This window comes from Coptis chinensis, chromosome 6 (genome assembly GCF_015680905.1).
Source record: "Coptis chinensis isolate HL-2020 chromosome 6, ASM1568090v1, whole genome shotgun sequence".
Lineage (NCBI taxonomy): Eukaryota > Viridiplantae > Streptophyta > Magnoliopsida > Ranunculales > Ranunculaceae > Coptis > Coptis chinensis.
In genome coordinates this window covers 56,077,099-56,092,320 of record NC_141461.1, presented here as the reverse complement: position 1 = coordinate 56,092,320, position 15,222 = coordinate 56,077,099, and the positions used below count along the sequence as shown (strand labels likewise).

General features: G+C 36.3%; 1 protein-coding gene and 1 long non-coding RNA gene across 2 annotated transcripts; both read left to right on the top strand.

The window, feature by feature from the left end:
* Positions 1-1,330: 1,330 nt before the first annotated feature.
* LOC147493676 (zinc finger BED domain-containing protein RICESLEEPER 2-like) lies at positions 1,331-1,876 on the top strand. Its single transcript, XM_086567903.1, has one exon. It carries the CDS (start codon positions 1,331-1,333, stop codon positions 1,874-1,876), a length of 546 nt encoding a protein of 181 aa, XP_086424029.1.
* A 432-nt stretch (positions 1,877-2,308) lies between these two features.
* Positions 2,309-4,598, top strand: LOC147493675 (uncharacterized). Its single transcript, XR_015198523.1, has 4 exons — positions 2,309-2,631; positions 2,737-2,830; positions 4,204-4,240; positions 4,365-4,598. It is a non-coding gene; the product is annotated as an uncharacterized LOC147493675 (long non-coding RNA).
* Positions 4,599-15,222: the final 10,624 nt, after the last annotated feature.

Here is a 15,222-nt window from a genome sequence, read left to right as displayed (position 1 = left end):
TTGTAAAATCCACCTAACAAAGACCTTAAATGGTGGATTTGGATTTGGATCTGTAACAATTGAAGTTGTGGGCGAGATTTTACAGCCAATCAAGTCAATCAAGTTAAGTTTAAGCTTCATATGCTTTCTTTTCCTTACCTTTTTTGGTTTTTTTTTGTTTATGGTCCAGGTTGTTGTTTTGGTAGTGGTGGAGAACCAAGCTATAAGAAATCCTTGAATCACATCAAAGTGTCTTTGTCGAGGTAAAATGATTTTCAATCGCCCCTCAAATTAGTTACTTCTCTCATCGATCAAAATAAATACTAATATTCTATTATATACTCATTTGTTTTAAAATGCAGAGTTGACAACTGCGACTAGCGTTACAAATTATTATTTCCTTAGGTTTGCTTCCTTGACTTGTTATATTTTCTTTACTAGATGGATAACATATTGGATTGTGATTCGAGGTAGAATCTCTAGTTGAACCTTCGATTCTTTGTAGAGTCAGTTGGTTCTCCGACCCCTACTAGTACGATTACTTCAAGATCCATTGGTAAAAACGCCAAGATCTTACGTTTGGGACCATTTTAATGTTAAAGGTGATAAGAATGACGATGGTAGTGAAGTAAAAACGATGGATCCGTTAAATATAGTCTTTGTTTGTAAAATTTGTGAAACTCCTCTTTCTCTTGGGGTAGGGGAGGGACTAGTCACCTTCATTAGGCATCGCGAGAATCTTGTGTTATTAGAACTTCAACCGAGAAGCGGTCAAACAATAATTGGTAGAACTGAGAATGGTGTGGTTTATTCCTTTAAGTTTAATAAGATAATTGCCCGCCGAGAAACTTTCGTTGAGGAATTACCATTTGTGAAAGTTGAGAAACCAACCTTTCATAGATGGATTAAGATGGCATTTGGTCCGCAGTTTAAACCTCCTTGTCGTTCAACAATGAGAAGTGATGTGATGTTGAGTTTTCAAGAAGAACGGTCTGCTTTGAAAGATATCTTGAGAAGTGTTCCTGGTAAAGTTTGTTTAACATCAGATTTGTGGACGTCAAATCAGAAGCTAGGATATATGTGTATAACTGCCCACTTTATAACTAAAGACTGGAAACTTCATAAACGAGTCCTTAGCTTCCCCGTGCTTCCTGCACCTCACACTGGAAGAGCGATTAGTGATGCAATGTATGCCAACTTGTTGAGTTGGGGGATATGTGATAGGATAGGAACTATAACTTTGGATAATGCGTCTAACAATGATAGTGCTGTGTCTCAGTTGAAAGATAAATTTTTTGGTGATGCTACATTAAGTAGAGAGTTGTGTCATCTTCGTTGTACAGCACATGTCATGAATCTGATAGTAAAAGCAGGATTAAAGCATGTTGAGGTGTCCCTTAATAACATTAGAGAGAGTGTGAAACATCTCAAGTCTTCTCAAGGTAAAATGGAAAAGTTTTTTGAGAACTGTAAATCTTTGAACATGAAGACAAAAAGATTGCCCGTTGACATTCCGACTCGGTGGAATTCCACCTTTATAATGTTGAGAGATGCAATACCGTACCAAAAAGTTATTGATCTCTTCTTTTATGGTGAGGAGTATGCAAATACTCCTACTCTTGCTGATTGGAAAAATGCTGTTGCTATTAGAGATCTTTTCAAGGTTTACCAGGATGCGACTAAGTTGTTTTCAGGGAGTCAGTATGTTACATCTAGTGCCTTTTGTTATCAGTTGAGTAAAATCTTGTTGGTCTTGAAAAAATGTGATAGTGAACCTGCTTTCAAACCTATGTATACTAGCATGAGAAAAAAATATGATAGATATTGGAAAGATGTTCCTTTGGTTCTTGGGCCGGCTTCATGCATGGATCCCCCGATACAAGTTCACGATTCTTGAGTTGTGTGTGGACTGAATTATGAATCGAGCCTCAAGTTGTACCAAACTCTCGAACTTACATTTAATCAGTTGAAAATGAAGACTTATAAAACCAAATTGGTGAGCTCTTTGAAGAATATGAAAAGAAAATGGGTAATACTGAATTTGGTTTGAATCAAAGGTACCTAATTCGGTGATGATGATGACATTGTATTTGACTTGTTGTTACAAATGAGAGCATCTTCTAGTAATACTAACAAGTCCGATTTGGTAACATTATTTGGAGCAGCCAGTCATTAAAGTCGACAAAGAGCCACCATTTAACGTTTTGGATTGGTGGAAAACTCAGGAAGGTACTTATCCAATTCTGTCGGCAATGGCTCGAGATTTACTAACTTCACCTGTTTCTACAGTTCCATCGAATCGACTTTTAAGCGCCCGATTAAGGGGTGGTCAGCAAGTACCGCAGCTCTTTGTTGCCGGAGACTATTGAGGCTTTGATGTGCTTGAAGGATTGGTTTCAAGCTGAAGAAGGGCTCCAAGATCATGGTGTGAAGGTGATGGAAGAGCTGATGCAAGATCTCGAGTTGTAACTCGATGTCTATTTTGGAGTTTTGGACAAGGGGATAAAATTTTGGTTACATTTTGTGTTCCATTATCGAACAAGTATTAAGTACATGCTTCATTTTCCTAATTCAGACTTGTTGGTAATTTTGGATAAATTTTTGGTGGGGAGATGAATGGTCTGACTAGTGACTAGGCCATTTATTGGAAGGGTACGATTAGTTTTTTCAATATCTTTTTTATAATAATTATTATTCTTTAAGTATTACTATGTCTTACTAAGTTTAATTTTATGTTTGCTGATTGTGGTGGTATAGGTATCACATTGCATATTCAGGTCATATATTTGTGTAGTGCTATGGTGGGTCGGTGACTCGGTGTTACCTTTCAAGAATAGTTGATGGTGTACAGGTGATTTCTATGTTATTTTGCTTAGTTATGTACTTATGTAGCTTAATTTCCTTGTCCTGATACTTGAGATTGCCTTCACATTTTTTAGACTTGCAATGTAAATTTTGCATATTTGGTAGTGATACAATTGGTTTATGCCATCTGAGTTGGCTGCTCAAATCAGTGTATTTTACACGCAAGATTCTTTGAGTGCATTATGGCTTTTGACTTAATTTGGCGGATCAATTAGTTTTTCAGTCTACAAGCTTGTCTAACTATATATTAGTTTTCTTCTTTGTTTTAATGAAGTCAACTTCATAGATGAGAAGGGATGTCCGGCCTCTTCATTTCTTTTGTTTTTTATAAGGACAAGCAGAGCCATAATGTACACTGAGACTGAATCACTGTTAGCGACTTAGCGAGTAACCTACTTACGCAAATCTTCATGTAATTGCGGGATGATAATGACAATAAATCAGTAATAATGATGTTGAAGAAGTCATTATAAGGGAAGCATATATATACCATGATTCCATAAGCTAGTCCTTGAATTCCCACAGTGGCTATTGAGACTCCAGCAAGTTCCAATGCACCCAAGTGCCCAGTAAACATCTGAGTTATCAAACTAAGCATGAAATTGAAAATTGAAACAATGATTGAAGCTCCTGAAAGGAACCACAATATTCTAGACTCCCAACCCACAAGACTAAGCCACCATCTGTAAGGTACGGTCTTATTTTGTGCAAGTAACTCTTCGATTGCATCCGATGACTGACCAGCTAGCCCAACTTGTGAATCATGTCTTTGTAGTAACAATGGTTCAGCTGGATCACCATTCTCATCCATGAGTAAATATTGTATTGCTTAGAAACATTAAGCACTTCGAGTTCACTTACACTTGTAACAAGATGTTGTTTTAGGTTTGAAGATAAATAGTACTAGACGTCGCCAATGTGCATGTCTACCCTTCCTAGTAGGACACGTAGTTCCACGACTAAATCTAACCTTGTGGGCATTCATGTCACCAAACTCTTTAGGTAAACAAATAGTTTTATTTTTTAAATTTTTTTTCCTTTAATGAACAAAACTTTATTGATGAGAAACATATTACAATCTACTAGCTGACATAAAAGTCTAAAGAAAAAAAAAAATCACACCGCCGGACTTGTTTAGCCCGGAATCATCGCAATGACCCGAACAGTACAACACCTCGATGTAATTATGTTAGTCGTTAATTAGGACTTCCCAATTGATGACTTGAATCCTGAAATCTGTAACCTCTATTCTTAATATATAGTACTGCTAACCCAATACCTCCGGCACTGCCTTGAGGTATAGTGGTTATTTCACCTGTTTCCAATTTATTAACTTATGCAATTATCTTTCATTTCCAGTAGCACTGGTCACTTGAAGAACACTGAACTCAGAAAGGTACGCCAAGTTCTCTTATTTGTTAATGTGTATGAAGTTTATTGTAATAATTAAGTTGGTTACAGACCACATTTTTCTTAAAAGGCATGTATATTGTCGTTGACTCGTTGTGCTACATGTTCAGGTATGCCTTGAAGTCATGACCTGATTGCTGAATCATGACAGACGTTCGTTGAAGCAGGAAGTAGAGTATTGTTCTGTGCAATGTGACATACAGTCTTTCAGAACTGTAGTCCACAAATAAAGAAAGTTTAGGATGTGGTGGGCTGGTGGCTAAGTTTGAGTATATAGGCACTAGTGTTCTTTTCAAATGTGTTGTACACTTGTACACTGTCTTTTATTTCCTGAATTTGCTGGAGTCTGAAGTCTTCGTCTGTCTTTTGCTGACCACACCCAAAGATTTAGAGAACCATGCCGGTATTCGATCCACATCTTTCTGAGTAATTCTACCCTGCGGTTTTTTAATGTTCAATGTGCACGACCTCAAGGCTGTGGTGATGGAATTACGGGTGGTAGAGACAACAGACAAACAGTACATGTTTACCACATCAAAATGCATTGTTTCTGATGGTTTTATCCTCACCTGACCCAAAGTTGTCAAGAACTTTGTAAGCCAATATCAAGCTAAATGTTGTGCAGTATTGGGTATTACAAAGCTACTAACAAGTATCTACCAATGGCTCCTCTCTTTCCGAAGACGAAATATTAACTAATATCATTTCATGAAAATCACTCCATCCCGAAATGTGTACAAGAATGTTAAGAAGAAGATTAAGAGGGAAGTGGCCTTTCTGACATGCTTATCTGTGAACAATGCCTTGTGTCACTTTCTCCACTTGCTAGCGATGAGTCTGTTTTGGTAGCTGTGGATATTTTGAAGATGTAAGTGTTTAATACCCAGTGATTTGAATTATTATTTTGTTTTAATGCTGATGGATTTGAGTTGTTGGCAGTGATATGGGATGTCACATAGCTGTAGTAGCTCACGCTTATGTACTTTTGGATGGACCGGTAATGGGAAGGCAAGTTGATGTTATTGCGGTTGCCAACACTGCTGCAGAAGTTGCATAGGGATTAGTTAGACCAGGGAAAATGGTAATGATACTCATTAATAGAAAAACATTATGTATTTGAATCAAGATGTAGGTGGTATCTGATATAACAATTACACGAAATGTTTTTTTTTTCTATTTGTCTGTTTTCTGTGTTTTCGTTGATTGGCTAGTGTCTTGCAGTTAAAAATATCTCCTTCCCTTGAAAGAACAAGAGGAAACAGAGGCACCTATGGAGGAACTTAGTGAGGTGTTGAGGACTATAAACGTGTTTGAACTATTTGTGAAAGAAGCTTGATAGGTGTAAATTGTAATGAAGTGGTCAAGATCGAAAAAGATGGATGTGCTTTACCAAATTGTTGTTGAAGATGAATGACTGTGTCTATGTAGAGGAAAATTAATGTCTACCAATGAATCCCACAAGAAGATCGAAGTTAACAATTCATCTATGAATGTCTGTTTGATCACTAAGGTGATCATAAGAAGAAACTAATTTCAAGAGTTCAGCAATTAAATAATTTCCAGTCCTGACTGTAAGAGGTATTAGTGAGTAAAAAAAACTCATAACCTGGCCCTCAGCCCGACTCTCGGATATAATGGGCTGAAGGGGCGAAGGGCTATATTTTTTTATTAGCCCGTTTTGGCCAGACAGTCCAAGTTTTGAGGGGCTGGGCTGGCCCGGCCCGGCCCATTTGACAGCACTGCATGTGTCCATGTCTATGCATTCGGATAGACAGGCAAAACAAGAAGTCAAGAAGCGAATACAAGTTGTTAGAGATGTGAAGGCGACTTAAAAGAAGGTTGTTAAGAGCATTTACAAACAGCGTTGGGTGAAATCCTTGTTGTTAATAAGATTGACTCTTTTGAATAATTGAGTATCATGTTGAAATATGCCTAAACTACTCCAGATGTCTAACATTTGGAGGGACCAATTTTGGGTTGAAAATAATTGAATAGGAATATGTTGATGTGTATGAACAAAGATACCACAGATATAAAAACATGGATAATCAATTGGTACATACTTATTTTGCAAGTGATTGAATAATCTGTGTTTATCTAATCGTGTCCCGAACATTATTCTAATGAACTATTTTTTACCTAGCAAAGAAAAAGTCGTAAGAAAAGAATGAATCTTCATTTAACCCATCGTAATTCACCATTTTTGCCAAGCCTGATAGTACCCTAACACAGAATTTTAGAGGGAAAATACTTTGAAAGAGGCTAGAAGCAGCAACACGTTAACAAGGAAAGTCCTAGGAATCAGGGATGGAAATGTATCGGCATGGGGCTAGAAAACGTGAAAAAGGGGACTTCGGTGGAAAATAAAATTGCATGTACTGCCTTCTGGTGGAATGTGGATGTACTCCCTTCTAGATGGCTGCTGAGACTATCATCAGCTACGTCCAATACTTCATATCAGTACTCCCTTCTAGATGGCTGCTGAGACTATCATCACCTACGTACAATATTTCATATCAAATTTAAGATAGGGATGGCCACCTTATGTTGATCCTCGTGTGAGAGAGGCGTTAAAAAATCAATGGAAAATGTGAAAATTATGGGTATATACATGTATCAGTGTATCACTGAGACTGCCACTACACTTGAGCAACTTCAACTTGATTGTTTTGCGTGTTACGACTTCCTAATCTAAACTAGTAGTAATCTAAGACTAAAATTGTTCGTCCCTTCAGCAAAAACAAAGACAAATAATATATCAAGCAACCTGCATATATATATATCCACTTTCATGAGGACAGGTGATATGTTCAAATGGCTATTGAAGTTTATACATCAAAGAGTCTCTGACTGTATGTAATGTAACATGTAAAACACGGTAATATAGCAAGCTCGACAAGATGTACAAGAAGACGTGAGAATTAATATATATATAAAATGTAGGGAAAGGTGGCAACCTTTTGTAATTATCCTATTAAGGGCATCTCCAATGGGGAGTGTAAAATTACACCTCCACCTAGGCTCCACGTAGGTGCCATTAGGATTTTACACATCTAATTGTATAGTATTGTATAACTCATAAATATCCACACTCTATACTCTCCAATGGAAGAGTGTAAAAATAATAGATTTTAAACTCGGACGTCCCTCTTTAATTTAAACTGGGACGTCACTCCAAGTGACGTCCGAGTTAAAAAATAAAGCTTCAAACGTGTGTTGAAGTGACGTCCGAGTTTTTAAGTTAAACGGACGTTATTTTAAGTGACGTCCGGGCTTTTTATTAACTAATAGCGAGAGGGGGAATTCCCCACCCTCTCTATTAACTAATACACTATTACCTACGGTTTAGCACCTCCATTAGAGAGAGTTTTTATATATTTGAGGTGTAAAATTTCCACTCTATACGGTTTACACCCCCCATTGGAGATGCCCTAAGAGCATCTCCAATGTTGAGGTGTAAATAGTATAAAGTGTAAAATTTACACTCTAAATTCAAAAAATTCCTTCCAATGGAAGTTGTAAACCGTAGTTAATAAGCTAATAGCTAATAGAGTAAGTGAAGAATTCCTCACCCAAATACAAATTGTTAAAAAGCTCGAAGTGGCGTCCGAATTTAAAGTATGCCCAGACGTCACTACCTCTTTAGTTTTTAAGTGTTGATTTCTAATTTTTAAATTCGTGCGTCATTTGGAGTGACATATTGACATATTTAAAAAAGGGCGTCACTCCAACTGACGTTTGAGTTTTAAATCTTTTTTGTTTTTACTTCTCTCCATTGGGAGCTATAGAGTGTGGATATATATAGTCTATAAATTAGTGTGAAGTTGTTAAATCCTAATAGCATTTAAATGAAGCCTACGTGGAGGTGTAATTTTACACCACCATTGGAGATGCCCTAAGAGCATTTTTAGGAGAGATACTTTCTTAACATCAAACACCAAATTTCCAACAATTTGGTGTTTTTTCATCTTCAGAAGAGACACATGTTGATGAAAACACAAAAAAAAAACCAAACCAAACACCAAATCGGCCAAAATTTGGTTCCAGCTTTGGTGCTGTATCAAATCTCTCTCGCGGTGTTGAAAACACCGCGCGGTTTTTCTAACACCGCATGGGCTTGAGCTTCTAAGTGGGCTTCAATCACGCGGTTTTGCCAAAACCGCATGAGAGATTTGGGGAGAGAAAAAAATACATCGCGCGGTTTTTGGAAAACTGTGTGGGCTTGGGCTTTTAAGATGGGCTTCAGTGACGTGGTTTTGAAAAAACCGCGTGGGCTATATGGTGCGGTTTATCCAAAACCACGACATTTGATGTCGAATATTTGATGTTGCTCCTGAAGTTAGTTGGTGTTTTTTTTTGTTTGGTGTTTGGTTTGGTTAAAAAATTTGGTGTTTTTTTGGTTTCTCTCGTAAATATGTTCTAAGGACTCAATTAAAGATTTTTTGGTTTGCTTGGTAAAATGGAATAAACGTACAGTTAGTAATAATACTCATCCACGAATGACCAGATGTTAATAATCTCTACTAGTAGTATATCCTATAATGATCTTAGCCTCTTAAATTCATCCGGGTCTTTTTCTGACGCGTAATGCCCTTGATGAATAATAAAATCAGATGCCTAGATATTTATTAATGAGGACTACTTTGTCTTTTAATGCCTTTATAAATTTTCAGTACCGGTATTGTCCTTAAATAAAAATATTGCTTAACACCTTTAAATAGGAGCAATCAGTCTTTTCATGTGGCAGTATATTAGAAAACCAAATCCACGCATTTCTCAATTGTATGCACTATAAATGTCATTTAATTAGCAATAATTGGGTTATTTAATAAGAGGTTAAGAAAAGGAAAAGTCTAATTAGAGAATTGGAACCGATTCTTTTCCCTTCTCTCCCATCTCTTATGTTTCTCATAATTTTTTTTTCCCACAATGAAACTACTACTCTCATTCTATTGCAAACTATATTTTTGTCTTCCAAAGTGTGTGTTCCCATTCACTCAGAAAATGGCAGACGTCGAAACAATAACCAAAGCAGTAATTTTTTTTTTTTTTTTTTTTATAAACTCTTTCTTTCGGAAAATAAATTTAGTCGAAACAAACTAACCCATTCGGGTTCAGGCATTTGTGGAGATTCAAGGCCGTATGATAGAAGATATTGGCAAGTTGAAACAGGTAATACTCTGAAAATAAATTAGTGTACTCAAATTGTATTCATTTATATTATATTATATTATATTTTAATTTACACTAAATGTATTTTTCAGGTGGTGGCTCAAATGCGAAACAAAGAGACGGAGAAAAAACGTGCTTTTTAAACACTGGAAGAATTACGACCATTGCCCGAGGATACAAATACTTACAGATCTGTTGGTATGATTCAAATATTAGTTCTTGTGATATAAGTAACATTTTTTTCTTTTATGGTTGTGCTTTTACTAAACTAGGATTTGGTTATATATATGGTTGAGTGTTTGAAGGTTATTTGGAAATATTAGTTAAGAACTAAGGGGTTGACAGACAGATAGTAATTATTTGGCTAATAACTAAAACACTCTTTGGGATTTTCCTGTGATTTTGGTTTGCGAGAATAATCATTGTTAGTATTAGTTTGGATGATTTTTGGATTGTTTCATTGTGGTTTATGTGTTTTTTATTTGGGTTTGTCTTTGTTTTGTAGATGGAATGGGGACTGCTTGGAATGGAGAGTCGCTAAGAGTCCGCTTATTATAAGCCGTGGTGATTATGTACCTGGATTGAAGGTGAGGGAAAATTTATTTTATTGTGGTTATTATGTTCTTTACATTAAGCACACACACATAGTAACACACATTAAGTGTGTAAATCAGTGGAAGGTGGCGATACTAGCTATTAGTTGTTTAGTCATGTTCTTAGGGGTTTGACTTGCCCACTATAAAAACGGGTAAGGGGCTCTGGATGTGTACTGATTAGAATTATACCTTCTAAGTCTGTCAATGAGTAGGTGCAGCCTTTAGTGTGGGGAACATGTCAGAATGTCTGTCAGAATCGTATCAACTGGTGCTGGTTCTCAAATTTGAATTAGAAAGAGTTCAGTTGTTCAGATGTTGCTACATTAGTTCAGATGTTTTCCCACCCGTAGCTTTGGAGGACTCTTTTAAGTGTAACTCGAAGGATTTTGTTTGAGCAATTACCACTGCTCCACATGGATATTCCTTGCCACATGAGGACAATTTTTATGCTCATGCACTTTATGGAGGGCCTCTCCACCTCTTACGATCCCATGACTCCCCCATGAGTCCTATACTAACTAAGTGAATAGTAAGAAGGTGTTAGTTTAGAAATTGGTTTGCTTCTGAGATGACATCATGGAAACAATGATAAAAAAGAGTTATTATTTTAGCATGACTATAATTGATCTGTGAGTTATGTGCCTCTTACCCTGTATTTTGATATGGAGGATTGCCTGGGTAACTTGTACTTTAATCTCTGTGCAGTTCTGTGCCTCATTCTAAATGGCGATTTTTATTAAGTTTTAGCATTTCTTCATCTAGATTAATCTTTTAAGTTTTATCTTAACAAGAATTTGATAATGTGCTTGATAACCGTGTTCCTTCCATCGTGTATGAACAAATGATATTATCACGGGGTCCCTCCGGATAGGAAAGCAAGAGCAATGCCAAGCTGTCCCGCTCTCGAGATATATGAGGCAAACACTTGATTCATAAGAAAGAACTACTAAACACTTAACTGGCGTTGCAGAGCCGAACTTCCCAGTTCCACAATCATCTTTTAGTTTCTGAACACACATTCAAGGTTGGAATCAGATTCCCTTCTAAATGATTATATTAGAAATGTTTTACTTATCCCTGTCACTATCCTTTATTCTTGCGGTCTGTTGGCCTTGGCCCTATGATTGGCTGAATTAGCAAGATACTCTTCTTATTACTTAGGTAACTCTTGATGCCTTAAGGTGCTCTCAGATGTTAAACATTTGCACCATGATTTATACCAATTATATATGCAAAAATACCAACCTCCATACTTCGTATTTGTTTTGCTAAAGTTTTATCACGTATAAAACTGTCTACAATTAAGATTTGGTTTAATAGGCATTTGTTTGTCTGGTGAAATGAGGTGCATTTGTGCATTGTAGTTCTCATTGTATGGAAGTTGCAAGTGTGATGGTTGTTTGTGTATCACACTTTTGGACTTCATGTGCCTCTATAAGTGTATAAGAACCGGTAGGATTGGGCGGTCGGTAGCAAATTTGTGGATTAGTTGTAGTTGTCTTGGTAATAAATTTGATGAAGCTTCATATCGGCTACTAAGTAGATGGTGTAAATAGTTACAAGGTTGTGATCTATGATGCTTGCATGCATCTATTTTAACAAAAATTGGTTTATGGAGAAGTAGGAAGAAACTAAAATATAACAACTAAACCTTTCTACACCTCATTTTTCACTCATTTTTTGAGCCTCTTCGTGCGATGTCTAGCATTATGCACTAAATCTATGGTTGCTGATAATAATGAGATCTTATTTAACTTTAACTGATAATTTCATCAGAAATCCGTAGTCTCTTTTGTTTTACCTTCCATTATGTAAGCTATACCCTCTACGACTTTGCGTTTCTATGCTGTTTTGGTTACCAATGTACATTCGGGAGGTCATTTGGTAGTGCCAAAGGGTTGTTCTTGATGTAAAAGAGGTCTTGTATGATTGTGCTATTAGGACCTTATCTTTTAGAAGATTGAAGTTCCAAGGTTTTGTTTGTAATTGGGATTCTGCAATGAGATCCTCTTCAACTTTAACTGCTAATTTAAAATAATTAGATTTTGTGACTTGGAAGTTGGAACTAACAAAGCATGAGCCTCTGCTGTTTTACCCGCCCTTGTGTGAGTTATTCCTCTACAAATCTGCCTTTGCAATGTTCTATCGCTCTGGTTCCTTGTGTTAGGGACAGACGTCCATGCATTGTTTAACAGATAGTTTGCTCATAAAAAACTGTAATTATCATTTTGGTCTTGATGTTCATTTAATTTAGTGTTAGTATGTTTAGTACTATTTCAAAGGTGGGGAGTATAGGAACATAATGCATTTTGAGGTTTTGTCATTTCCCAAAACTCCAAAAGTGAGCCTCTGTTGTTTTACCCGCCCTTGTGTGAGTTATTCCTCTACAAATCTTCCATTGCAAGATGTTCTATCGCTCTTGTTCCTTCTGTTAGGGACAGACGTCCATGCATTGTTTAACAGATAGTTTGCTCATAAAAAACTGTAATTATCATTTTGGTCTTGATGTGCATTTAGTGTTAGTATGTTTAGTACTATTTCAAAGGTGGGAGTACAGGAACATAATGCATTTTGAGGTTTTGTCATTTCCCAAAACTCCAAAAGCGATGATTTGAGAGTGCCAAAGGTTGCTCTCGACATAAAGATGCCTTTTTTTTTTTTATGATTTGGCTATGGGGTGCGTGCTCATATTTTAGAATTTTGATTTTCCAAAGAATTTTTTGTAATTGGAGATTTTCGGATAATTGATGATGTTCTAACATGTGTGGGTTCAGGGTAATGTCCTTCCTTAGTACCATGTTAGGGCAGGCGAGGTGGAGTCAAGTAGCTCTTAGGATTTACATAAAAGAAGGATATGTTTTGCCAAACTAAAACGAATGATAACTTTTGTGACAACTAGGAATTGGTTTTACCTTTAAGACACGAATACTTCCTGTACATTAACATGGTTGTTTCGAGGAAAGCAATATTAGTTGCTGCATTTGATTGAAGTTACTCTTAATCCTTTATACAGCTTCCAAGTTTCTGAAGGTTGACGCTATTCTTGTAAGTTGAAAATCCTTATAACATGTCCTAGCAATATGAGTTTCTTCATCCTATGAACTTCTGAAAACCGAATCACATGCTGTGTGATGCATGTGTCATAACACCATAGCGCTTGTAGGTGAGAAGTGGTTGCATTTTCAGATTTGTAAAGTTAATAGTACAAGATTAATTCTCTAGCTTTGTCACATGTACATTATTCCTTCCAACCTTTTTTTCTTTCCTTATTTTGCTTTACTTTATTTGTATCTACATACTATATGCCATTGAGCGCGTCAGTGAATCTAAACCTCAATGCTTGATCAAACTTTATTCAAGTAAGTCGGAACCTAGATTGTGTGTACCTTTTTGGTAATAGTTTTGATTAAGTGTCATAGGTGCTACTACTTAGGTGGAAAGGAATAATTTCCGTCATGGTCTGATAATTCATAGCCATATTTGTTTCGTTATATTCAGTAAGTATTTGGAACTTTATTTCAATTCAAACCAGAAGACTTACATGACACAGAAAGATTAATTAGTTATAGTGGTTTTTAAGTAATTATTTTTAGATTATTTTTGTTACCAATGGATTCTCACATGTGAATGTATTGTAACAGGTGGACGGTATGGATGCTCTCGCAGTGAAGCAGGCATGCAAGTTTGTAAAGGAGTATGCTATGAGCAATGGACCTATAGTGAGTACATTGTTTTGGCTTTCTGTAACCATTGTATGTATCTTCTTCAAAAATACGTGAGGACCTACGATTGGGGGTGCCACTTTTTTCCGAAAACCCAATTTTCCAAATTCCGATTCGATATTTTTCTGAATTTGGCCATAATATTTGTGTTCCGATATCCGCGCGATTTTTCCGAAAAATAATTAGATTGGAATTGGAGGGTAAACTATGATTTAGCTGTTATTTAAATTCTAATGACAAATGTATGCCTCAGGCCAAAGTTCATATTGTAATATTGTGCTTATATTGAATTGGATATTTGTATGATGACCTTATAACATAACCCAATTGGTGTTGAGACGAGTAGCTAGGTAGTTTGAGGTCATAGTACACTACTCAGAAGTATTGTTTTTGAAAATCCTCTAGCAAAAGAAAAGAGCTTATAACAAGGTTTATAAGTTTGGAGTCACGTTAGAGGGAAGGACGAATGCAATAGCCTTGAAAATTAATTTGCACACGCAAGTAATTTGCACACTTAGTAAGTCAAATTATTTACATGGAAGTCTAATTGGCCTATACCTTGTAGGTGGTTAATAAGAACAAACAAACAAATGGACCAACAAAGAGAAAAGAACAGGCACCAGCAGGTATGGAGTGTATAATGTACATCACATGGGACTGGTGACACATACGTAGTAAGAATTACATTATAGTATTATACATGTATTGGTTGAGGTAACATATATATGTTCTTACTTTGCCGTTGATAGAGTTGTGTACGTCTTTATAGTGTGAAGCTCCCTAGTCAGGAAAGCGGAACGTGGAAGTCGAGCAATACATCTGTGATTATTATTGCGCCATTTGGGACTCGAGGTTGATCTAATGGAATTAGCATAGGTGCGACTGTTACCAGATCACCAATTGTTCCTTCAGCTTCATCACATAACAAAGGAAGGACTCCATCTGTTTATTTTTTGAGCAAGCCATATGCTGGGCAAAGCAAATATTTTGCATTAAAATGGCAATTGTTTTTGCTCTATTAGCGTATATGCTTTTCTCTCGTAATAGTCTTATGCTCTCTGTTGGCTCTTACAAACAATCATGTTTTTAAATAATAGAGAATTAGTGAATTACAAACAATCATGTTTTTAAATAATAGAGAATTAGTGAATTACAAACAATCATGTTTTTAGCTCTATTATTTGACATCGAGTGCAGAGCACGTGCATCTTGCTAGTATAAACTAATTAGCAACAGCATGGCGAATTCTATGCATTGGTATCCCAGTCTTCCAACTTCCAAGAGAATAAAATACTGATTAGAGGTTGGTGGGAAGTCAAGCAAAATCAAACGATTGTTTGGCACAAGTTCGTTATGCTACACCGATGTTGTTATTAGTTATGGAAAGGACGAGGGTAGTTACAAATATAAAATATTAAGTTAGTAGGTGTGGAAGCTGCACTACTTGTGATAACAACTATGTTCATTCGATTGTCTAT